This window comes from Toxotes jaculatrix, chromosome 8 (assembly GCF_017976425.1).
Source record: "Toxotes jaculatrix isolate fToxJac2 chromosome 8, fToxJac2.pri, whole genome shotgun sequence".
Taxonomy (NCBI): domain Eukaryota; kingdom Metazoa; phylum Chordata; class Actinopteri; family Toxotidae; genus Toxotes; species Toxotes jaculatrix.
In genome coordinates this window covers 5,083,765-5,105,790 of record NC_054401.1, presented here as the reverse complement: position 1 = coordinate 5,105,790, position 22,026 = coordinate 5,083,765, and the positions used below count along the sequence as shown (strand labels likewise).

At 38.3% G+C, this 22,026-nt stretch overlaps 6 protein-coding genes across 7 annotated transcripts; 4 read left to right on the top strand and 2 right to left on the bottom strand.

Moving 5' to 3' along the window:
- Window positions 1–855: 855 nt before the first annotated feature.
- On the bottom strand, window positions 856–3,655 carry lamtor2 (late endosomal/lysosomal adaptor, MAPK and MTOR activator 2). The gene is made up of 4 exons (XM_041043412.1): window positions 3,454–3,655; window positions 2,412–2,574; window positions 2,228–2,317; window positions 856–1,674 (listed from the first exon to the last, which is right to left on the bottom strand). Exons 1-4 carry the CDS (start codon window positions 3,519–3,521, stop codon window positions 1,618–1,620), a joined length of 378 nt encoding a protein of 125 aa, XP_040899346.1. The 5' UTR covers window positions 3,522–3,655; the 3' UTR covers window positions 856–1,617.
- A 303-nt stretch (window positions 3,656–3,958) lies between these two features.
- Window positions 3,959–8,735, bottom strand: LOC121186592 (ubiquilin-4-like). Its single transcript, XM_041045367.1, has 7 exons — window positions 8,588–8,735; window positions 7,244–7,395; window positions 7,010–7,149; window positions 6,171–6,433; window positions 5,929–6,044; window positions 5,430–5,583; window positions 3,959–5,266 (listed from the first exon to the last, which is right to left on the bottom strand). Exons 1-7 carry the CDS (start codon window positions 8,723–8,725, stop codon window positions 5,126–5,128), a joined length of 1,104 nt encoding a protein of 367 aa, XP_040901301.1. The 5' UTR covers window positions 8,726–8,735; the 3' UTR covers window positions 3,959–5,125.
- Window positions 8,736–9,925: 1,190 nt separating this feature from the next.
- LOC121185525 lies at window positions 9,926–10,939 on the top strand. The gene is made up of 2 exons (XM_041043740.1): window positions 9,926–9,978; window positions 10,093–10,939. The coding sequence occupies exons 1-2, from the start codon at window positions 9,926–9,928 to the stop codon at window positions 10,937–10,939; spliced, it is 900 nt and encodes a 299-aa protein (XP_040899674.1).
- Window positions 10,940–11,642: 703 nt separating this feature from the next.
- LOC121185333 (transmembrane protein 176B-like) lies at window positions 11,643–15,471 on the top strand. The gene is made up of 7 exons (XM_041043365.1): window positions 11,643–11,764; window positions 12,399–12,586; window positions 12,898–12,996; window positions 13,383–13,439; window positions 13,792–13,992; window positions 14,301–14,423; window positions 14,809–15,471. Exons 2-7 carry the CDS (start codon window positions 12,410–12,412, stop codon window positions 14,869–14,871), a joined length of 720 nt encoding a protein of 239 aa, XP_040899299.1. The 5' UTR covers window positions 11,643–11,764; window positions 12,399–12,409; the 3' UTR covers window positions 14,872–15,471.
- A 1,095-nt stretch (window positions 15,472–16,566) lies between these two features.
- On the top strand, window positions 16,567–18,092 carry LOC121186448 (high affinity immunoglobulin epsilon receptor subunit beta-like). The gene is made up of 6 exons (XM_041045191.1): window positions 16,567–16,705; window positions 16,811–16,921; window positions 17,213–17,269; window positions 17,380–17,550; window positions 17,755–17,874; window positions 17,970–18,092. Exons 1-6 carry the CDS (start codon window positions 16,592–16,594, stop codon window positions 18,036–18,038), a joined length of 642 nt encoding a protein of 213 aa, XP_040901125.1. The 5' UTR covers window positions 16,567–16,591; the 3' UTR covers window positions 18,039–18,092.
- Window positions 18,093–20,016: 1,924 nt separating this feature from the next.
- Window positions 20,017–21,492, top strand: LOC121186287 (high affinity immunoglobulin epsilon receptor subunit beta-like). 2 transcript variants are annotated; one of them, XM_041044975.1, is made up of 5 exons: window positions 20,017–20,193; window positions 20,288–20,389; window positions 20,591–20,647; window positions 20,804–20,974; window positions 21,105–21,492. In XM_041044975.1, exons 1-5 carry the CDS (start codon window positions 20,089–20,091, stop codon window positions 21,225–21,227), a joined length of 558 nt encoding a protein of 185 aa, XP_040900909.1. In that variant the 5' UTR covers window positions 20,017–20,088; the 3' UTR covers window positions 21,228–21,492. The 2 variants fall into 2 exon arrangements, with proteins under 2 accessions (XP_040900909.1, XP_040900910.1); XM_041044976.1 differs by lacking the exon at window positions 20,288–20,389.
- The last annotated feature ends 534 nt before the right edge of the window (window positions 21,493–22,026 follow it).

The window sequence follows — 22,026 nt, the reverse complement described above, 5'->3', positions numbered from 1 at the left end:
GTGTCGGGCAGGTTGGACAGGTAGGGCAACTACCAGGTAGGGCTGAGAGGGACTGTCAGGTGCCTCCTGGTGGACAAATAAAATTACTGCATACAGGAAGCAAAAAGCAAGCCTTCTTGTTTCATCACTAAAAGAAATATACAGCCTGAAATAGAGTTTACATGGTGTTTCTATCATTGAACAGGTCAGTTTTGATTTGAGAACTTTTTATCACTTACTTCTTCAGCTCAACAGTGGAGAGATAACAGCACCTTCGACACCATGAAACCATCCCTGCTGAATTTACAGGCATGTGCACACATGTATACTATTTCACCATTTCTCTCTCTGTTTTTCAGATCCCATATTTATATCCAGGCCTGTTGGCCACATCGGATTCTCTTGTTGGCTGGCCTCTTGTTTCTAAAAATATGTGGTGACAAAGACATGTACATTTGTTGCATGGGTATAATTTCAGTGATTCCGTATCAAATTGCATTGAACTTTAGAACATACTATGAGTTTTTTTAAACTTCCTATTACTCTGATATCTGATATCATGACTCATTATATCTTTCTTGTTCTTCCCTTTTCTCCTTGTAGAAAAGCTCAAGGTCACTGAAACTGTTTTTATTCTGGGCCATAAATGACCATGTTAAAAGAGAAACCTCTTTTTGTGTTCCTAGTCTAAATTTTGAGCAGTAAGTTACTAAAATATATTATATTATTGCCTACATTTGTCTTTTAACATTGACATACACTGTGCAACAATGAGGTTTTTCACTTTTACAAACGTTAAGCTATTCAAATCAGCTTACTAATACTGATTTCAGGTTTGAAAGGAAAAAAGGAAGCAAAGAGTGAGTCAAAAGTCTGTTAAGATGAAACATGTATCCTGTGATTTTCTACAGGAAGAAATATGCTGTAATGAATTGAGAAATTAATGTTAAAAAACATAAGAAACAATGCAGAACTAATAAACTTCAGAAATAGCCAATAACAAAACTGCTATTAAATACATCTTAACTGCATCATATTCTTTCAAAAGGAATACTTTGTCGCCTTCCTCAAGATAAACAAAAAATAAGATTGTTTAGTATTGTTTATTTGACAGCTTTGAAACTCAACATAGCTAATAATGCTTACTGGAATTTTATCAGACAGAAATTCTTATTCAACTTTCCACACACACTTCATATTATGCATTTTAATCCACTGATAGGATTGAAAATGTTCAATTTTCTACAAAACTGTAATTAGCATGTCTGAGCTAAAACAGCAAATGAGTGAATCAACTGTGACACCAGTTGATAATGGAATCATTTCATTGGTTGTATACGCAGACATGCTACTGACAAACTGCGTGGCCTTGTGCAGCAGATCACTAAATCAATAGATTCATAAGCGAGGGCCAAGAGTCACAAACCCATACAAGTTGTTTCAATACCGTGATTATAAATACACTGACGCACACTGATGACCCCACCCCCATCACACACACACATTCACTCGCTCACTCATAGATATATATGCATTATGCACTTTGTGAACAAACAGAATTTTACAGTAGTCCATGAATGACCTGGATTATATGACGCTTTCTTTTCCAGACAGACAGAAGCAACACTCGGATCTCCACTATGACGCGGCCACTTGGGTTAATGGTTCCTCCAGGTACTGCACCAATGCTTCTGCCTATTAACATAACAAATACAACACAATGTTAAAGAGGGCTATGTTCAGAGCACGGAGTGATGCTTGGAGTAGTTTACGCCGTTACTGACTACCACTGTGACTCACTGTGGGATACAGTAGCAGCTGTGCTATGAGGCTTCCCCCCAAAACTGATCTTTGAGGAGAGTCTACTACAAACTGTGACATGGCTGGTTTTAAATTAGTTAAATATGTCTTTGCTGAATGCAGCTGTGTCTTCTTCAAGTGAGTTTCAAAGGGTACTCAAGGCTGAACTACTTGGCACTGAGTCAGTACACCACAATGCCAGGTTTTCTATTACACGCATTTTGAAAACATAACTGAAATCTGCCACATCAAGAAACTGCCGGTGTGAATTCTGCTGTTTTTCAGTTCACCATTCAAAATTCTGCACAGCAACCCCGAATATACAAATGAGCTTGGCAAGTACGGAAGACCACAGCGAATATATGAAATGCCATCCCACTCAAACAGGATACTGGTTGTATAGTGAAGCAGACGACAGTGCTGATGGCTAAAGTGTTACAACTCTCACCTTGGCTTTAAGCATTCCAAAGCCCACTGTCTCTTTGGCGTACATACACAGTAGTAGGTTGGCGACACGAGTAATGGCCACTCTTCCCTCCTGAGAGAAAAAAACAACAAGGGCTGATAAAACGCCCCACTCATCATTCACGTGAGAACAATTTCACTGGTTTTAGAGGAACTGCATTCCTTACCATACAATCCATGAGTATGAATTTGAGTTTGTCTTCATTGAAGGCTTGGTGGCCGTTCTTGTCGTAGGCTGCCCAGATGTTGCTTGCGATGGCGGCTGTTACTCGCGCATCAGTGTCCCCATACCCAGAGTAGGCCAGAAGTGAACCTTCATTATTGAGCAGGCTGGTGAAAATGTAGATTTGTTTCAGTTTCAGTATCCATCAGATTAACACGTGACATGAATTTACCACAGACCGTACAGTCTATGAATTAACTAAACTATCTCTGTTCAAGCTACCTGTCATTAACGGCAATATCTGCAATCAGTATAAAGGATGTAGTGGTGCAGTGGACCACCTGAATACAAGGTTACCAATCTCATCAAAATACATACTTAATATAAAGCAAAAGCAAACTGTCTGTAGTATGTACAAACATGTAAATTATTATGAATTATGCTGCTTATTTGATACGAGTGATTACACTAGATTTAACACCATTGTGGATTATTTTTTTACGTACAGTAAGACCATATTTTTGCTAAAAGACAAAAACACGGACTTTAAATGTGGGAATTTGATGCTTTTCCTTCGAATATATATATTACCCTGTATTTTTTTTTTCTCAGTAAAACGAGCAATTTGAAGACGCCAGCTGAAACTGAAGCTCTGGGACATTATAATGAGTATTTTTCACAAATAAGCAAATCAACTGGAATAGTTCTTGACTGACAGATAATCGACTATTAAAAAATGAGTTAGCTAGTTAGAACCTTAATTCTTCTTACGACTCCAGCATGTAATGCTTGCATATAATATCGCTAACAGCTATCACTGTGAAATAGCCATTGGTCGAGGGTAATAATATTAGGCTACGCGTACCGCAGCACTCCGGAGAGGACTTGTGGACTCTTTATATTTCCATATATGTATCAAAAAGCTCAGTTATTTAACTGTTACAACAACAAACTGTTTAATGAACAAAACAACAACAACAACAAAATTAACTCTATTGCCAAGTAGCATCTCGCTAGCATGCTGGTAGCTAGCTAACCGTACTCACAGCGTGCTCTGGACTCCGTTTGTGTTCGCTTGGCTGAGAACCTGCGTTAACGCCTTCGGTCGTAACATAGCTATCTAATCGCTAACGCAAATGCAAAAAAATATATATATATGTGTTTTTTAAGTAACCAAACAACTAGCTTTAAACTGTCACAAACACACTCATCAACACTAAGTCAGCTGATTGTGATGTATCCTTCCCTTTCCGGATGCCTTCGCAAAGCATTATGGGAACTGTAGGCGTTGAATTTGTTTTTTTTTTTCAGAACTGTAAGTGACCCAGACATTTAAGAAATATATTTTGATTTCTTTAGGGCAGTTATAGATATATCTGTTAGACTTTTCAAATATCACTGGAAACAGAAAACAATTTGCCATAGGTCACAGGCAAAAACACACCGCACGGACAAAAGAAAATTCTCATTAAGGATTAAATTCAACATATCACCTTCCAAGCTGCAATTGTTAAAGTAAATTATTCACACACACCAAGAACAGACAACAAATATTGCAAATAATTTATTTGGTTGAAAAAAAAGTCAATAGGTAGACATACAATAATAGATTTCACAGATCATTTTGCAATATATTGCATATCCCAACAGTTATATTTCACCAGTACATTGCTTATATGGAAAAACACCACCATGTTATAGTAAAATGGCTTGTTTTCAGTTGCATTCAGTGATATTCATAATCAGATGGAAATTACTTTTCTGGCTAATTCTGTGAAAGAAAAACCTGACACATCAGAGAAAGTCCAATAATAATAATATAATCTGGCAATGTTGCCAGCAAAGGACTAATATAACCAGAGATATTACAGGGATACATGTCTGGGTATAGCTTAATTTTTCCATTTCTTTACAGTTTATATTGTTGTATAGTTTGACTCTATTCTAGTCATACCATAGCCTTGGTCCTACAATCTGAAATCGTTCACTTTCTCATCTTCCTGAAAACATTTAGGAAGCAGTTAAAACAACAAATCAGATTAAGTATTTAGTTTGGGGAAAGAAAACACAAAGTTTAAAGAATTTGTCAGGATAAAAAAAAAAAAAAAATAATAATCTTGTGAAGATAAGGTAATAGAATTTAATAAATACCACTCAACCAGGGAAGATTAAGGCTCGAGGGTTGAAAAAAAAAAAAAAAAGATGTTGAAGACAAGCTGGCTGTCCAGATAGAAAACACAAAAGAACAACACCCAACCTACTGCAACAACCATCCAGATTAAAAACTCTCTAATATAACAACCTAAATAAAATCTTTTAGAATTAAATAATGTAAAAACGAGTATTAAACATTAACTTCTTGGTAACCTCATGCAGAAGTCAAGTGAAGGAGCACTCGTCATGCCAGAAATCATCTTCAGCTGCACTAGCAGGAAAAACCCAATGGCACTGAGAGTCGTGGCATCATTCCACAGAAGCAGTACTTCTACAGCATTTAGCACAAGACTAGATGTGTTAGAGACTAACCTCCCTTTGCATCCTTATAGTTTACAAATCAGCTGAAGAGACCACAAGTGATTAGAACACCCCTTAATCTATCTGGGGGTCAGGTCAGATTTAAATGTAATGGAGGACTATATTCAATTCATTTAGTTTTTTAAAAATTTCCCGTGCCAGTTCCCAACTCTACTAATCTTCCTGCCAAAATGAACTGAACATTTAGGCCAGTAGTCTCTCAATGGCTGCGTTGACATCCCCTCCTGTAGCGATGAGTGCCTGCAGGTTGGCTTCGCGGTTGATGAAGCCCATGGCGTTGAGCTGGTCAAGCTGCTGACGGAAACGAACCTCTGGGGACTGAAGCTGAGAGAGATGACATATGAAGTCAGATACTGCTTATATAAAAAGGCTGAACTGTCATATTGTGCCCAGCTAATAATGAGTGAGACCCACTGGAAAACAAAAACTGCTGCTCTGATTTTGGCAAACACAAAACAAGAACACAGTGTATCTACATGAAACTTACTGATGCCCCCCCGCCTGCAAACATCTGTAACATCTGCTGCATGAGCTGCTGCTGTGAGGGACTGGATCCTGATGCCATGGCAGGAGCGGAATGGTTCTCTGGAGGGACACTGCCTCCTGTGGTTGGAGGAACTGTCAGACCTCGTGGAGACAAACTAGAGAAGAAGGATGTTGCAAAAATAAATTATTATAATAAAATTCTGATTTGTCACTTCCTATAGCCAGAGAGGCTCCCATATTCACTGCAGGAACATCATTTTAACAAACGAAGCCCTGTTTTCTGATTAAGTCTGGTAAAACTGGCAGATTCTTTACACAAGTATTTTGTAAACTGTTCCATTTAATACTAGGCTGATTTAAAAAATAAACATAAAATATAAAAGTATAAAATAAAATATAACAATTGATTCAATTTCTGAGTGAATCGCCAGATTTAAAACCATTACACAGGCTTAATAGTGTTTGACTTAGAGAAAATACATCAGAGGTTTAGCTGGTACCTGGACATGAAATCCGGAACTTCGGCCTGTAATGTCTGCAGGCCCTGCTGGATCTGTACGAGGGCCTGTATGGCTCTTGGGTTGGTCAGCATAGAAAGTGTTTCAGGATTCTGCATCTGCTCAATGACAAACATGACATTACTCAGCTATAAACCCTGCAAAGCCCCTGTAAAGTCCTGCATACATTCCCCGCTGAGCATTATAAATGATTTAGGGCCCTTGTGTGAAAGTTCTGCTCTGACCTGTCTCATGAGCTCAGGGTTGTTGAGCATGCGGGAGACATCAGGGTTTCGTTCCATGAGCTGCTGCATCTGAGGATTGCCCGCAAACATCTGTCTCATCATGCCTGGGTTGGACATTATGTTCTGGATTAGAGGGTTCCCCATGATCTGTGACAGCATCTGTGGATTGGACATCAGCTGTCTCTGCACCTGCTGTTGTAGCTCCATGAAGCTGGATGAACCCATGCCGAGACCCAACAAGCCGGACAGGTCACCCAGTCCACCTGAGAAGGAGGAATGCAGCTGGAGATTAGCTTCTGGCAGGTGTGGGCATGCTGACAAAGAAGTGCCACATGGTTGCTCTTTAATGATATTTTGCAATGGAATTTATTTGCATTGGTCCTCGTTAATTTTGTGAATTTTGCTGCTACTCAAAAATCTTTTTACATTTGCATTTGTTTCATGCATTTGTTCTGAATACCCTTTGTGCAAGGTACACTCCCTCAGGGACGAGAACGATTTTCATTACCCTCAACATTTACTTACCGGGAACAGTAGGTTAGACAGGGAGAAAAAAAATAGGTTTAAGATGTTGTCTTTTCACAATGTAGATTTCAAGTACTACTTGACATAATCTTACCATAACTTCGTATGTCAATCAATGTACAAGCATTTTGAATTGGTGACTTATATTCATCTTCTGCTCACTGTCCGTCTTCGGAATTATGTTTATGTATGTTGCTCTTACTTTGCTAGCAGCAGATACACTAATTACTCTTGCATAATTTGTGCAACAAGAACATTAAAAATTGAACTCACTGCAGTACAAAAAGCAGGTGAGAAATTTTAAAGATTCTTACTCATTGCATTCGAAGGCTGTGTTGGTGTCTGACTCGCGGCACCTCTTGTGCTGTCTGCTACAGGGGGGTTGGCGCTGCTGGAGTTTTGTTGAGGTGGTGCAGAACTGGAACTTGTCTGAGATGCACTGCCACCTGTTGATCTTCAGAGAGAAAGCAACCATCAAATAATACTCTTACCAGACACAGGCTTTACCTCTTAACAAACACATACTTCATGAATTTGAATGTACTTACTTTGGGGCAGCCCTGATAACAAGATGAACAGTGTGCCCATCTTTGATACCATGCTGCTTTAAAGTATCACCATCCTTCAGAACTCTTCCTGTAAATATCAGCATCAGCTGGTCCTGCTTGGCCTCAAATCTTTTGGATACCTCCTGTTTAAACTGCACAAAAGACACAAATGCAAAAGGTAGATTACCAACAGAGAAAAGTGAGCAACTGTCCAGACGTACCAAAAAGAGACTCAGGTTTATCGAGTGTCTGTAGATTTTTGGTGCCCTCGTGGTGCTTATTCCCAAATAAAGTAAAATTTCATCAATTTACCACAAAGCGACATACAAAAACACTGGAGTCAAGTGTAGGAGAACGTGTTGTTTTCTTGATCTTTGTGCAAAATATAATGAAACTACCAACTATAGTGTGCACTTGATGTGAACATGGAGGCAAGCAGCTGAAGCTGACAGCAAACTTGTTGCTCCAGGCACCTAAAACAGGTTCATTTGGCCATGCATGCACAAGAGGGACTGGCCACAGAAATGACGCCATCAGTTTAGAGTAAAAAAGTTCGGCCGATTGTTTCACAGGTCAGTATCAAAGCCTGGGTGATCATTATCAGCACTTAAGTTTGCTTAATAATGTTGGTCAACAGTGCTCCACCTTCTGGTAATAGGGTCACCTATCAGAGACCTGTCACACTGACCGGAGGACAGATAATAGAAGATACGTCAATATGGCTTTAGGGCAAACTGAACAAACACAAGACAAACACTGCAGTTTCAGCCTCACAGTGGCGTAACTGTTGACTCTAACACAACTACAACATTAACACTAGCTCTGATGCGCCGACTTTTTATGTTAAAAGTCTTATTACGGACACGGAAAATCCACAGACCCGTGATTTGGTCACACAGCGTTCATAATAACAACCAAAGGGAAAGTTCGCCCCGGTCTGTGCCTCTTGTTTGTTAGTTTGCATTTGGGTCGCGAAGCAAACCATCGGTTTCTCTACAAGCAACGTATAAGGGCGTTTAAACACTTTAAAATGTAAAGAGTCTCCACACCGCCTGGAAAAAAAATATTCCGTTCGCCGAATGATGAAAAAGAATTTTACGCTAATTTCCGAAGCTGTGCCTCTGTTCCGAATTAAAACAAACATGACACGGCTAACCCTAACCCTAGATTATGAGCTTAGCCTACGTTAAATATAGGAAAAGAAAAGACGAATTAACATGATTATAACTTTCTAACTCGAGGTTAAACTGTAAACAAACTTTTGGGGGATAGCTCAGATGAAGCTAGCAAACTTCGTCGCACGACTTTCGCTACTATGTAGAAATAAAAGGTCAGTAAACGCACCTGGGCGACAGAAGAATCGTCCGAAATCGCAATTTCCTCTTTTCCTTGGGGGGTTTTGACAGTGACCACTATCAAAGAGCCACCGGGAGCAACATTTTTAGTTACGTTAGCATCTTCCGTGCCACTGTTCTCCGCCATCTTTACTACTCCCCCTTCTTCTTCTTTGTTACTTCCGGAAGCGTTAACGCTGCGTAGGCGTGTTGCTGCCACCCATCGATCGTTAGTTAAACAGCAGCTTACAAATCTTGAGTGAAGTCTTGAACAATGGATAAAATTAATTACTTTATTATTTACTTTATTATTATATACTTTATTATATTATATTATATTATATTATATTATATTATATTATATTATATTATATTATATTATATTATATTATATTATATTATATTATATTGTGGTAGTTTGTGAGGTACACCTAACCCAACTAAAACTAATTCAGTTAAATATGGTACTACTTAAGTAACAAGAATGAATGCAGGAATTCTCCTTGCAATGGTGTATTTCTACACTCTGATATTAATTTTTTTAAGAAAGTAAAGGATCTGAACACTTCTTCCACCACTGGTCTTCACACACATTTTAATTATCCTTGTAATTTTATGGCATTTTTTAAAATTCCATAACTGAATTACTACATTTATTTGTACCTAATAGTGTTTCTAGGCAGTTGATGTCTTTCACCACTGCTTCCATGTAGCATGTACATGGAAGCAAATCAAATCAAATCAAATAAATGTAGTGGAATAAAAACCTCTAAAGTGCATAAATAGCAAAAACTTAAGTGCTTAAATGCAGTACTTCATTAAATGTCCTTTCCTACTCTCCGCCACTGCATGTTTTTTCTACTTTTGCTCTCATGGCACTGCTTAGCTGCATGCACTTGAGATAATTCCTCTTAGAAATTAAATCTGATCTGGCCCAAGGAAGGGACCCACCTTCTCAAACACTCTGGAAACAAACACCACAATCTGTACAAACATCTTCGATTGTTCCCCATTAGGAGCAATCAATCTGATTCACCTGATAATCAAGGTCCACACCTGGACATTTTCAGATAAGCAAGCTATATAAGCCATGGACTTTTTGGTGTGGTGTCTGCATTCTGACCATTGCAGTGGTTTGCTGTGAAATCCTCCTGGCTCTAAGGTATAGTAGACAACTGTTACATTTTAGCTGAATCTGTTTATTAAAACCAATCAAGAGTCCGTTTACCTTGGAGTCTTAGCTGGTAATTTTTTCATGTGTCTTTTATGAAATTACCTATTTTTATGTGATAAATGCATCATTTCTCTTTTACACATCCTTTGCTAGATTGCCCATACTTCTGCAAGAATGATGGCTAGTCACAAGAGTCTGCTTTTCCACCATATTTTCCTGTCTGTCATGTAAGTATAACATGAAAGTTTTGCATGTAAAACACAAGAATAAATTGTTTTCAGGCTGCCATTTGGTGGCACTGGAGTTTTTGTAACATCCAAAATCTTTTTCTAAATCATCAGCTTTTTGTGCTACGGCAAGGACCTTTACTTCAATGACAATGGAAACCTTATACTCCCCGGGTCCTACAACATTCCATGGATGGCAGGCATTGAGGATTTCCGCACCCTGTCTCTCCTCACCATCCCTGGTACACATAACAGCATGGCCTTCTATGGTGGCCCAGAGACCGAATGCCAGGTTTTGTCCCTGAAGGATCAGCTGAGGGCTGGCATTCGTTTTCTGGATCTCAAAGTGTTCGGGCTGTTTGACACCCTCTATGTTATGAATGGGGTGATGTACCAGCGTAGCACGTTCAGGGAGGTCCTAGACACAGTTAAAGAATTTCTGAAAGAGTATAAGACTGAGGCTGTGCTCATAAGAGTGGAACCAGAGTTTTTTGAGAAGACATCAGTCAATGAAATGGTGCAGACTCTGATTGGCGATGACGAACATGTCTGGGTGACCTCTGGTATGCCAAACATGGGCCAGATCAGGGGGAAAATAGTCTTTTTGCAGAAGAGCACCTTCACACTGGGAATTCCCCTCGTGAACACAGATGGGAAAGGCACAAATGAGGTTAGCGACCTTCAAGATAAAGACAACAGAATAATCAAACAGCTGAGCCAAGCCACTGAAGCCTGTGGAGGGGATAATGCTATTCTGACTTACACTAGCGGCACTGGCTTAGGTACTTTCTGGGGAATGTTACTGACTCCAAAAACAGTGGCTGAACAGGTAGACCCATGGCTCAATCAATACCTGAGACAGTTTTACCCCAATCAGCCCAGACCATGCTTTGGTATCATTGCCATGGACTTCCCTGGCATCGACCTCATTCAAACTGTTATCAACATGAACTTGTCTTAAAGGTTAAGTAGTTCTACACAGTGTGTCCCATGTGTTTGACAGGTTCAGAGCTTAAATCTGATGAATGCATTACTATGAAATCCTCCCTGAATCAGTCTTATCACTCTTCAATGTACACACTTGTGTAAAGCAGAAATGTCTTGTATTTCCAATCTGATACTCTCCTCATCATTGTCAGATGAATCCTGAACTGTGTAATTTTGTAAGCAGGATGCCACCGGCATTTTCTGATCATAATCATGGCAATCAAAAAAATAAATTTCATTTCATTGCCTCTTCATTGATCTGAAGCCTTTGTTTCTCAGTGATCTTGCATCTGTGTCTTCGCATGTAATTTAACACCGCGTGAATGTGCACCTTGTAAATACAATGCTCCAATAACTCTCAGTAGAAGTAGCAACAAAACAATGTGAAAATGTCCCATTACAAGTAAAAAGTAAACAAATAAAAGGGATTAACTTTAACCATTTCCTAGCAGTGTGGGGAAAGTCCCAGAAACTGTATTTAGATAACGATTTGGTGTGATAAATTCTTTAAGATAATAATAATAATAATAATAATCCTGATCCCTTTCTCTGTTTTAGTTTCTAAGAATAGCATACATACATTAAAAAAAAAAATCACCCTAGAGAATTCACATTTATCTTTGTTTTTAGCTGAATGATGAGTAAAGGGTTAATGTTTTTTTGTTGGGTCCTGAAGAGGAGGAGCCCTTCTGGTAACAAGCTGACCCAGTAATCTCTGCCGAATAACTGCTGCGCAGTAAATTCCTGCTCCTTTCGTCTGGTGGTACCGTAGCTTTTATTCCTCCATAAGCATAAACAGGTAGGTCTCCAGCTGTTGTTTGTGTGTGTGTTTTCAGTATTTAAAGAAACCCAATCAAATCTTTTTTAGCACGGTAAACCCTCATCGACGGGAACATGAACATGAACTTATCGGGAATAAAAAAGCGTCAGTGCCAAGCGGATTTAAAGCTGTAAACTCCACAGTTACATCGATGCAGCGCTGACAACATCCAATATGGATCTTGTGGCTCCAGTCGTTTCTCCGCCAGATGAAAGACTCTGGGTTATGTTTTCTTTTTGGCTGGTAAACACGAACGTCCCTGACTGGCACAGAGGGACAAAGAGGCGAAGAAACCAAATAGAAGGTTTTCTATTTTTGAAAGTAACTGGGGGACGTAAAATATGTTTTTTTTTTTGTTGTTGTTGTTGTTTGTTTGTTTTTTGAGGGGTTTAGGGATTCAGCAGCGAGCTTACCAGCAAATCACTCACAGCTGTGCCCAAATAGCGTCAAAGTGGAGATGTTAACTGTTTGTGAAATGGTGGATCAGGGAGAAAGCAGCACAAATACTTAACTCTTAAGGGTTAAGGTTCAGTGACTGCTTAAAGAATCAGCAACAGCAACCTCAACCTGATTCGGGAAATTTGAAGTTTATGTACTGTCCTGTTTCTTTCAGTCTCTGGCAGGATGTCCGTCTCCGTGACCAAAGCTGATGGGGTCACTGTGATCACTTTGACCTCTGACCCCCGGAGTCCTTGGCCTCCACTTTACCAAATCTTGAAGGCCCTTTGCTACAACCCTCTGTGCTGCACTGTGTCTCAGCACCTTCGGAGGGTTCAGGGCATGTCTCAGTCAGTACTTGCGGTGAGTTACAGCCTTAAATATTTTTCATTGTTCTGTCAACTTTTTAACAGTACTTTTTCTTTCTCCACTCAGTTCTGATTACAGCTTTGAGCGAACATTTGTTTAGTGTACCTGCCTAGCCTAGCTTCAGGCAATGCTTTTATAGGAAAAGTATTTTTTTAAATAACACCATAAAGCTATGAGTGAAAGTGCTCCAGTATTTTCTGCACCACAGGCTTGTTCTCCATTTAGCTTTAATGGTATCATCATCTGGTAACTGTAGTTATTCTGTACAGGTGTTTGATGTTCATACTGTGTTTCTTCCTCCACAGACTCTGCACATCATGGTTGGATTGCTCAACATTGGCTTTGGAGGGATTGACCTGGCATTTGATCCTTTTAGCGGCTTTCCTTTTTGGTTGGGTGCATTGGTAAGCAACCTGACCCTGGATTTGTTTATTTATTTATTTAAATCTCTCTGTGTGTCATAACTAAAGTCCAACAGAATTTTCCTCCAGAATTTGGCATTATTGGAGCTGTTCGGTTGATTCCAAGAGAATCCACTAAACGGCTTGTCCTATATAGGACAGCCTGCATTCAGTAACACTTTTATCTCACTCTGAAGTGTCAAAAGACGCCCATACAAATCACTATCAGAGTCACTGAGTGCACTAGCATTCCCAGACGAAATTAGTAATTGCTGGTTACTTTGTACTAATAAGGGTTACCAAGTTGCCCACAGTAACATATGAATTTTCATTTAGTGTTTGTGTGGAAGAGCGGATATCAAAGATTTTGTTTTTTGTCTCCTCTCTAGTTCATGGTGTTTGGCATCATGTGCATTTTATCTGAGAAGTACCCCAGTCCATGTCTGGTAAGTAGTTAAGCTCTATGACATCGTCATGTTATCTTAGAAGGACTTTGATTTTATTGTCATCATTTTTCTTGTTTTTTTTTTTTTATTTCAAGAAAAATAAAATGAGATATTATTTTGTACTTGTTGCATGTAATGTCAGATATCACTCAGGAATATGCACGCCCACCTTGTCGGACATAATCACAGTTTCTATTTTCATGTGACACGGCAGAGTAAATGTATCAGTGCAAAAGTGTGAGCCAACCGGTGGTTTGTTTTTGTATGGTTTTGAGCGCACTGTGTGCTGTTTTGGTTTTGTATATGGTTCCATTCTGATTTTGTGCATTGACTGACAAATCTTGTCCTCTAGGTCACCCTCAATGTGGTTCTGAATCTGGCAGGAGTTATTTTTGCCATTGCAGCCATTGTACTCTACAGCATTAGCATAGCATCGACGTGGTTGTGGTGGTCGTGCTCATATGACTATTATGGAGAGTGGACGACATCGAGTCCATTTCCTGCAAAGGAGTTCATGAAGGAGAGGTGCCTTCAAGGCCAAGAACTGGTCCTGGTAAGTGTATAAAAGGTCATTTCAGCTGACAAAATGCAATCAGTTGGATGACTGATATTTTTTTGTTTTACAAATACTGACTTAAAAGTTACCGTCCATCATTACCATCTCCACCGAGGAAACAAATTCGCTATACATAAATGGCAATTTATGTGTGTAGACTAAATGTCTTCATGTGCAAATTGTGAATGGTTAAATAAATAAAACAGCCAAGGAAAACTCCTGTGTAATTATTTTAATTTGATTAAAGCAATTCACAACTGTGTTCAAAGACTGGAAAGACAACAGTGTTTTTTGGGTCCCAACAGATGTTCCAAACAAGCCTCAATGCTGTGATGATTGTCCTGTCTGCCCTGGAGCTCTGCGTCACCATCAGCTCTGCCGTCTTGGGGATCAAGGCTCTGAGGAGCAGTGCAAAGGGAGAAAAGCAGGTAGAGTATGCAAAATGATCTAATTGTTAAACCTGTTGTTTTCCCCAGGAAAGGTTGACTGTACATAATATTTCTCTGTGCCATGTCAGTCAGAACTTGTTGTGTGTCAGCTGATCCTGATGCACTTCAAGTCAGTGGAGTATTTTCACTTTAGCTACCGTTTACAGTTCATATCAATTATAGGAATAGTGTACATCTCTTCTCATATAACTCTCTACAAGGATGTGAATAAGTTTATTTTCCAACATGTCAAAGAACCCTTGCTTGAAACAGTACAGCAGTACAGCTCATGAGTATATGTAGAGTGTGATTATGTGTCTTAAAGATTTGAGTGCGTCAGCGCTTTTTTTGTGTGTGCTTCACTAATATTATTTTTCTCTTTCAGAGCACTGGTGACTCAGAGCTCTACAAACCACTACTGGAGGAAGTCACCACCAAGCAACCGTAAAGCCTAAATGAAAATCTCTGCTTTGTGTCATTAGATACCAGGAACTGTACGCTTTCGCATTTATGCCATTGACTGTAGGTACTGTAATGTCAGTGATTCAAACAAATTCAGCTGGTACAATCTCTGCCAAATTTCTGGCTCTATTTCTGCAAGCAGTTGCTTAAAAATATTTACACTTTGTCTTTCAGAGTAGTTATGGCAATAATCTGCACAACTTATGCTGCTTTCCATTTCATTCTCTAAATGTTTTGTTGAACCCAGTGATTATGATTTTCTATCGAGTAATGTGCCTTAGAGTCAGCGTGTTTGCAGGTAAGAGGTAAGTTCTTACGTGTGTGGGACTGATAGAATGTTAAAGTAAAGGTATTGAAACTATTGACTGTTACGAATTTCATTGTTGTGTGTATTTCTTAGCTGTACATTGTTTGAACTATTTGTGCTCTTAATGTACAAATAGAAACAGTAACTGTAAGTTATCGTTCCTATTTGGAGTTTGTGGTGAAGAAAGATTTACAATTTCACAATGCCAATTTAAAATTAAATAAATGATTAAAACTTTAATCTGACCTGTAATAAAATTACTATATTGTATGTACAGTATGTGCTGTTACTCCTGTCTTTATTTGATAGCTACAGCTTGCATAAAAAATCTCCCTCTTATCAAGTTATTTTAGTCTTGAATTGAGTCCCTGACATATGTAATTTTCTTATTAAAGGTGGTGAAAAAACTGTGTAGTTTAAATATTTCAACCTCTTTTCATTGCAAATCAAAAGTGTTTCAAGGCCGCTAAAGGAAACTTCTAGTGCAGCAACCTGCTTGAGTGTGTATTTCAAGATATGGACTCTTTTTTTACAGGCTGATTGAAATTAAAAACAGGTTTTCTTAACTGCACAAAGATAATATTGAACAAAACTTTATCAAGTAGTTAACTACAAGAACTACAAGAAAAAAACAGAGGGGAAATATTGTACTTTCTCACAATGAGTCTTGTTACCCATCTCAGTTTTGTTACTGTAATGTATTATTGAATTTGGCATTGCCACTTTTAAATGAAGCATCTTACAGGTTCTCTGTCAGTGTTCGGTCCTTATTTTTATTTTTTTTATTTTTGAAATGAGGCTTTTATTTTGAAAAATAAAAAGACAACCAGGAAGTAACATTTTGATTGCTGCAAAATGAGCAGGCTGCTGACAGAACAACCTGAGTGTAGCAGTTTTGCATGGTATTGCAGACAGGTGAGTTCTCAACCCAAACACACACATGCCTCACAATAATGTGAACTTTATAAGGAGACATCAAGTTGATTTAGCTCTGAACTGGGAGTTATGGATATTTTGTTTAATTCTTAAACTTTACCAAAGTTGAGTGAGAGAGTGGTTTAGATGTAAAACACAAGCAAAGAAGAAAGTTTTCTGAGACGTTGAACTTTTCCCTGAAAGAACCACGACTGTAATGCATCTGCATATTTGAATTTGATAGTGTTGTTGATTGATACCAGTGACTCTGTTTGCTTTAGCAGGTGCTGAGACTTTAAGACATTCATACACTGAACCATTCTCCTCTACAAACACCCAACCCTCACACACACATGGGCTACTGAAGAGCTTCAAAAACACCATAATCCAAGAGGACGGAGCTAGGCAGGAAGAGAACCACAGAAAAAGGAAACTCTCCATTTTATACTTCAGGTGTGTGTGAAGGACTGAGGGGTAACTGAGCATGTTTCCACCTCTGCGCCAAATTGTAAGGGATCTTTCCTACAGTTCGGTCAGTCCAGTGTGCTGCTCGGTGTACCAGGGGCAGATGCAGACCAGCGTCACAGTAACTCTTGGGGTGAGATATTAAATTAAATGCATTTACATACAGTAGATTCTAACGGCTGATTTTAAAATGTTCAGCGTAAGACAAAGAGATTTAATTGCTGTGGATTGTTTACAGACCATACAGATCATGGTGGGCCTGTTCAACATTGGACTTGGGCCAGGACGTTCAAGCACACAACCTGGAGATTTCACCAGCTTGGGAGCTGCTTATTGGCTGGGTGCTGTGGTAAAACGATGCTGTTGTGCTAATATTTCTATGACTGCATATTACTGTTATGTCTCTTGTTTAATATCTGTGTTATTCCACGCATATATAAATTACCAAGACATACATGCTCATGCAGGTCCACACAGATTAATTTTTTGTTTGTGAGTGGATTCACTAAAATGATAATTTTGCTCAGGAACACCAGAGAGCAAAACTGTTTTGTCACAACAATTCCTGGTAAAAGAGTGTAGACAGAGTAGTGTCTGCTTGACTGTCACCGGTAAAAAGTGTGTGTTAATCTCTCATCAGTTCATTGTAACTGGGATCATGTCCATTTTGGCTGGTCAGTTCCCTTCTTCATGCTTGGTGAGTGAAATCCTTTAATTAAACTCATCATTTAATTAAAGAAAATATGTGCTGCACTGTGTCTTAGTTGAAATATAAAACACGATTAAATACTGATCTTTTAATTCGAGGTGGGCTTCACTGTGTTCATGAACATTGCTGGAGCAATCTTTGCCATTACTGGCATTGTGCTGTACGCCATAGACCTGAAAGATGCCTCCCTCCTCTGGATCTGTGATCGTAGCACCATCAGTGTTGATCAGTATGAGGACAACTGTAGAAATGTGGCACTCTTTGCCCAGGTAAGAATATCTATAAAATTAAAGTTCAAACACAATTATTTTATACAGAATACTGTATGGTAGGACTAGAGTTAGTTTTCCTTCTTGGCCATTTGATTTAAAACACCTTTGGCAGTTTGTGAACCTTTTCTACACTGAAATGCAAGTACAAAAAATAGTTGAAATAATTTTGAATTTAAAGTGTTTTAATTTCTCACCCATCAGAATTTACTGAGATCCATGGACATCACAATGATTGTGTTCACTGTGCTTCAGCTGTGTGTCAGTGTTCAGTTTGCCATTCTGGGGATTAAGGCTTTGACCAGTGAGATGAAGAAGGAAGAGGTAGGCAAGAAGACAATGCACAACATTGTGCAGGCCACATGATTTTTTTTTGCCATGTGAACATCATGAAAGTTAACTTTGCTCTGTGTCTGCAGGGTGACAAAGATGTTGAAGATCAGCAGCCAAAGTTTAAGGAACGTCTCCTGACTGGTCCTGATGCTTAAAACCATTTCAGCTGAACACATGAATATGCAGCACTTCATTACCAATAATAGTACTCCTGCTTTTATACATACTGGCTGAAAGTAATCAAGAGCGCTGTATATGACAAAGATGCTACAATGGACTCAAACACTCAGGCTACTCAAACTACTAAACGGTACATTCTGAACATACCACATGGCCGACACCAAATGAGACACAGCTCATGATTCACCATGTTTTGATTTAATGCTGTACCAAATAAATTTTCAGTGAAATTAAAACTATATGGTCTAACATGTAAAAAGTAAATCAGAGTTTTCTATGCTTAGATTTACAGTTTAATGTTTTTTCCCCATAAACTAGTGTTTGAAATGTTTCTTACGCTGATTTTGCTGTTTCCCAGTATTGCTTTGAAAGCTATTGTGCAGGCTTTTCAGAAAATCCGCACTGTTTACACTAGAGTACGAGAAACGAGGCTACACATAAACATTAAACATTTTTAAAATTTTGATTTGAAAATAATATGTGGATATACAATGTTTTTTTTGTGTACTTCAGAGATGTCCCTTTTAATATAAAGTGACATCCAAACTGATAATTTTAAAAGTACAAATGGAGAAATTAAATGATTTTGTATTTTTAAGAACAGTTTTGAACTGCACAGGAAAGTATTGTGCTCACAGATGTGAGTAAAAGTAAAAATTTGATTGCAGGTCACTTACTGTTACTTATAATCTATACCTAAATTGTGGTGTTAGTACTTTTAGTTGATGTAACAACTCTGACTGCTTTGTCATTATTATTATTATTATTACTCTTATTGTATTGTATTTTATTTTTTTTTAATTTTTATTTATTTATTTATTGCGTGGCGCAAGACAGTTTTCGTTATGACGCTTTTATTTTGAAGAAATCAAAGGGGCGACAGGAAGTATCAGTTCTATTACTGCTGCCTGTACTTATGGGCAGACCAGACTTTCGCGGTCAGAGAAGTCTGTGGCGAGGGACCAGGTGAGTTTTCTGCAGAAACAAAACACCCACATAATTCTTAATGATTTAAACTGTTTACTGAAGTCTGAAATGGCTGATTAGAATATTTTGTTAATAGTGTTTCAAGACTGCAAGAGTGATGGAGAATCAACTTTTATTTATTACATTCCTAGTATTTTTTTTTTTTCTGAGTTGCGAACATTACTAAGTTAGTTTGTTTGCTTGTTTGTTGGTCGAGATTTAAGATCACATGCCAGATCCTGGTTCCTCATTTTTAAAAAAATGTTTTATTCTGAAACTCTTTTTATTTTTGTGTTACCTTTAGGATATGAGGTTGAGGTTGGAAACACAGAGAAGTGCATCACTTTCTGGGAAACTTAACTTCCTCGCTTGTTTGTGAATTCCAAGACAGCTTAACTTTTAACATTTTCATACTGGCTGTGTTGAAACACCTTATCACAGGTGTCAAATACCTCAAATAAGTGCTGGCTGATGTAGCTGATGTGGTTCCACAACAGGGCGAACAATGGAACCTCACTTGGGCATTATGGCGTAAAAAATGACTGAAACGATTCTCAAAATTGTTTTGAAGTTTTCTGTCCCAAAGTACATTTATATGATTGTAAATCTGCATATTTGGATTTAACAGGCAGGGGTGGGGTTTGTCAGCTTTCACTGTTTTACCTGTTTTTATTATTCACAAGCTGATAGTAGTGCCTTCGTGACGTACTTTTGCATAGTGCTAATCATGGACAGAATATTACCAGAAACTATCATTGTATATATTTAGAGTTATAGTAGTTGTAGTTTTAGTGCTAGTTAGAAATTTAACTTAGAACGTGGTTTCTTACCCACCTCTTTGAGTGTCCTTATGTTGTTTAAGTTGTGATTTATGTGTGACTTGACTGCTGTAGCACTGCAGTTTACCCTTTAGGATTAATAAAGTACACATACTTATCCATTTACTCAACCATCTATTCCCAAAATCTCCATTTCATGTTACAGGTGTGAGAGTTGTCTGTCACTGTGGTCAAAGACAAGGGAGTGACTGTGGTCACTGTGGTGTCAAACAGTAACAACATGTTTCCACCTCTGTGCCAAATCCTCAAGACTCTTTGTTTCAGTCCAGTTTGCTGCTCGGAGTACAAAGGGATGATGCAGACCAATGTGACTGCAGCTCTTGGGGTGAGAGAAAATGAAATGTATTAATAAGCAGTATTAAGCGGTGGTATGTTCAAGCGTAAGACGACGAGACCAATTTGTTTGGAATCTCTTACAGACCATACAGATCATGGTGGGCCTGTTCAACATTGGACTTGCGCCGGGACGAACTAGCACACATTCTGAGGATTTGGGAAATGCTTACTGGCTGGGTGTTGTGGTACATTAATATTGTTGTGTTAATATTACCAAACGCAAAAACTTACAGAAGAGGATTTCCTTAAAGGATAATGGTGTCTAAGGACCCTAGAGACCCTAATTCATGGCATGATTTTGTTTTCTTGTTTATAATTTTAAAAAAAAGTGAAATACAGTATTTCTTCCTTTAATGACACTGAGCTGCCTGTTGTCCTCTCTGCAGTACATTGCAGCTGGAATCATGTCAGTTTTTGCTGGCCGGTGGCCCTCTCTTTTCTTGGTAAGTTAAGTATCAGATAAAAACCTGAATGAAACGTGTAAAATTGTACGCTGTGGTGGGGCACTGTCAAAAGAATAATGTGTTTTCTGTGACATACAAAACGCCATTAAATGGTGTTTGAAGTACAGATTTTATTGAAGGAATCTTTCCTTGCAGGTGGGCTTTGCTGTGTTCGTGAACATAGTTGCAACCGTCTTTGCCATTATTGGCATTGTGCTGTACGCCATAGACCTGGGAAATGTCTCTATCATCTGGATGTGTGACAGAAACAGGCACAATGCTGATAATCATGGTGACAACTGCAGATATCTGGCGTTCTTTGCCCAGGTATGTACTGTTTGAAAGAATAAAGCTGGTTTTATGCTATATTTTTCTTATTGTAATATTACACTTATTTACTTAGTAAACTAAATTCTTTGTCTCTGTTTGTTTCTATTTGTATTTCTCGTCTCGTCAGAGTTTGTTGACAGGTATGGACATTACTTTGATCGTCCTGGCTGTCCTCCAGCTGTGTGTCTGCATTAGCTTCTCTGTTCTGGCCCTCAAGGCTTTAGTCAATAGGAAGAAGGAAGAGATATGAACAAAGAAACACACAAAATCATAATCCAAGTAAAACAATGATTAATAGCAGTGATAGCAGTATTTCTTGTAGCTACTCAACTACCAACATCAGTAATGTTAGAGCTAGTTATTGGTGTACAGTGTAACAGCTGAATTATTGTTAGTACAATATTAAAACAGTATTTGGTAACACTTTAGAATAACGATCCTTTATAAGGCATTTATAAGCTATTAGTAGATAGTTAACTAATCATGAACAAAACATGCATTTGTAAATGATTATTAAAACACTTATTACTTAAGTTACAAGACATTTATAAACTATTAGTAGATATTGAACTAATCATGAATATACATTTATATGATTTGTAAATGATTATTAAACCATTTATAACTAACGCTGTGCAACATTTATATATGATTTAGGCATTATTAAAAATGCTGTGTCAAAATTGTTTGTACATGATTTATTCATCATCAGTTAATTTTCAATATGATCAATCTTATTAGTAAATTATTGGTGAAATAGTGTAGATGTGTTTAAAAAAAAAAAAAACTCACTGTACCACCATTTGTTGGAATTCCTGCCACTTTGAAAAGACAGTGCATTTGCTGTGTTGGCCACAACCCCACAACTGAGGCATCTCAAGAAAGCCCAGGATGTCCACTTAAAAGGACAGTACGATTGAGATAGATTCTATAAAAGATATTTTGACCTAGGGGTCTCAGACTCATGTCCCCCACAGAGGACAAAAATTAATTTCCGGGTCTCAGGAGGCCTGGCCGACTACCGGTCTATATTTGGCTTTTTCAATCGG

Excerpts from the sequence above, each read along its gene's own strand:
- LOC121186287 (XM_041044975.1), top strand. The coding sequence starts at position 20,089 with ATGTTTCCACCTCTGTGCCAAATCCTCAAGACTCTTTGTTTCAGTCCA. Across the intron at positions 20,194-20,287 it reads ATGTGACTGCAGCTCTTGGG|ACCATACAGATCATGGTGGG; the intron begins GTGAGAGAAAAT and ends AATCTCTTACAG. Across the intron at positions 20,648-20,803 it reads GGTGGCCCTCTCTTTTCTTG|GTGGGCTTTGCTGTGTTCGT; the intron begins GTAAGTTAAGTA and ends CTTTCCTTGCAG.
- LOC121185333 (XM_041043365.1), top strand. The coding sequence starts at position 12,410 with ATGTCCGTCTCCGTGACCAAAGCTGATGGGGTCACTGTGATCACTTTG. Across the intron at positions 12,587-12,897 it reads TGTCTCAGTCAGTACTTGCG|ACTCTGCACATCATGGTTGG; the intron begins GTGAGTTACAGC and ends CTTCCTCCACAG. Across the intron at positions 13,993-14,300 it reads AAGGCCAAGAACTGGTCCTG|ATGTTCCAAACAAGCCTCAA; the intron begins GTAAGTGTATAA and ends GGGTCCCAACAG.
- lamtor2 (XM_041043412.1), bottom strand. The coding sequence starts at position 3,521 with ATGTTACGACCGAAGGCGTTAACGCAGGTTCTCAGCCAAGCGAACACA. Across the intron at positions 2,575-3,453 it reads AACGGAGTCCAGAGCACGCT|CCTGCTCAATAATGAAGGTT; the intron begins GTGAGTACGGTT and ends CATTTTCACCAG. Across the intron at positions 1,675-2,227 it reads TTGGAATGCTTAAAGCCAAG|GCAGAAGCATTGGTGCAGTA; the intron begins GTGAGAGTTGTA and ends TTATGTTAATAG.
- LOC121186592 (XM_041045367.1), bottom strand. The coding sequence starts at position 8,725 with ATGGCGGAGAACAGTGGCACGGAAGATGCTAACGTAACTAAAAATGTT. Across the intron at positions 5,584-5,928 it reads GTTCCGGATTTCATGTCCAG|TTTGTCTCCACGAGGTCTGA; the intron begins GTACCAGCTAAA and ends CTTCTTCTCTAG. Across the intron at positions 5,267-5,429 it reads TTGCAGGCGGGGGGGCATCA|CTTCAGTCCCCAGAGGTTCG; the intron begins GTAAGTTTCATG and ends CATCTCTCTCAG.
- LOC121185525 (XM_041043740.1), top strand. The coding sequence starts at position 9,926 with ATGATGGCTAGTCACAAGAGTCTGCTTTTCCACCATATTTTCCTGTCT. Across the intron at positions 9,979-10,092 it reads CATATTTTCCTGTCTGTCAT|CTTTTTGTGCTACGGCAAGG; the intron begins GTAAGTATAACA and ends CTAAATCATCAG.
- LOC121186448 (XM_041045191.1), top strand. The coding sequence starts at position 16,592 with ATGTTTCCACCTCTGCGCCAAATTGTAAGGGATCTTTCCTACAGTTCG. Across the intron at positions 16,706-16,810 it reads GCGTCACAGTAACTCTTGGG|ACCATACAGATCATGGTGGG; the intron begins GTGAGATATTAA and ends GATTGTTTACAG. Across the intron at positions 17,270-17,379 it reads AGTTCCCTTCTTCATGCTTG|GTGGGCTTCACTGTGTTCAT; the intron begins GTGAGTGAAATC and ends TTTTAATTCGAG.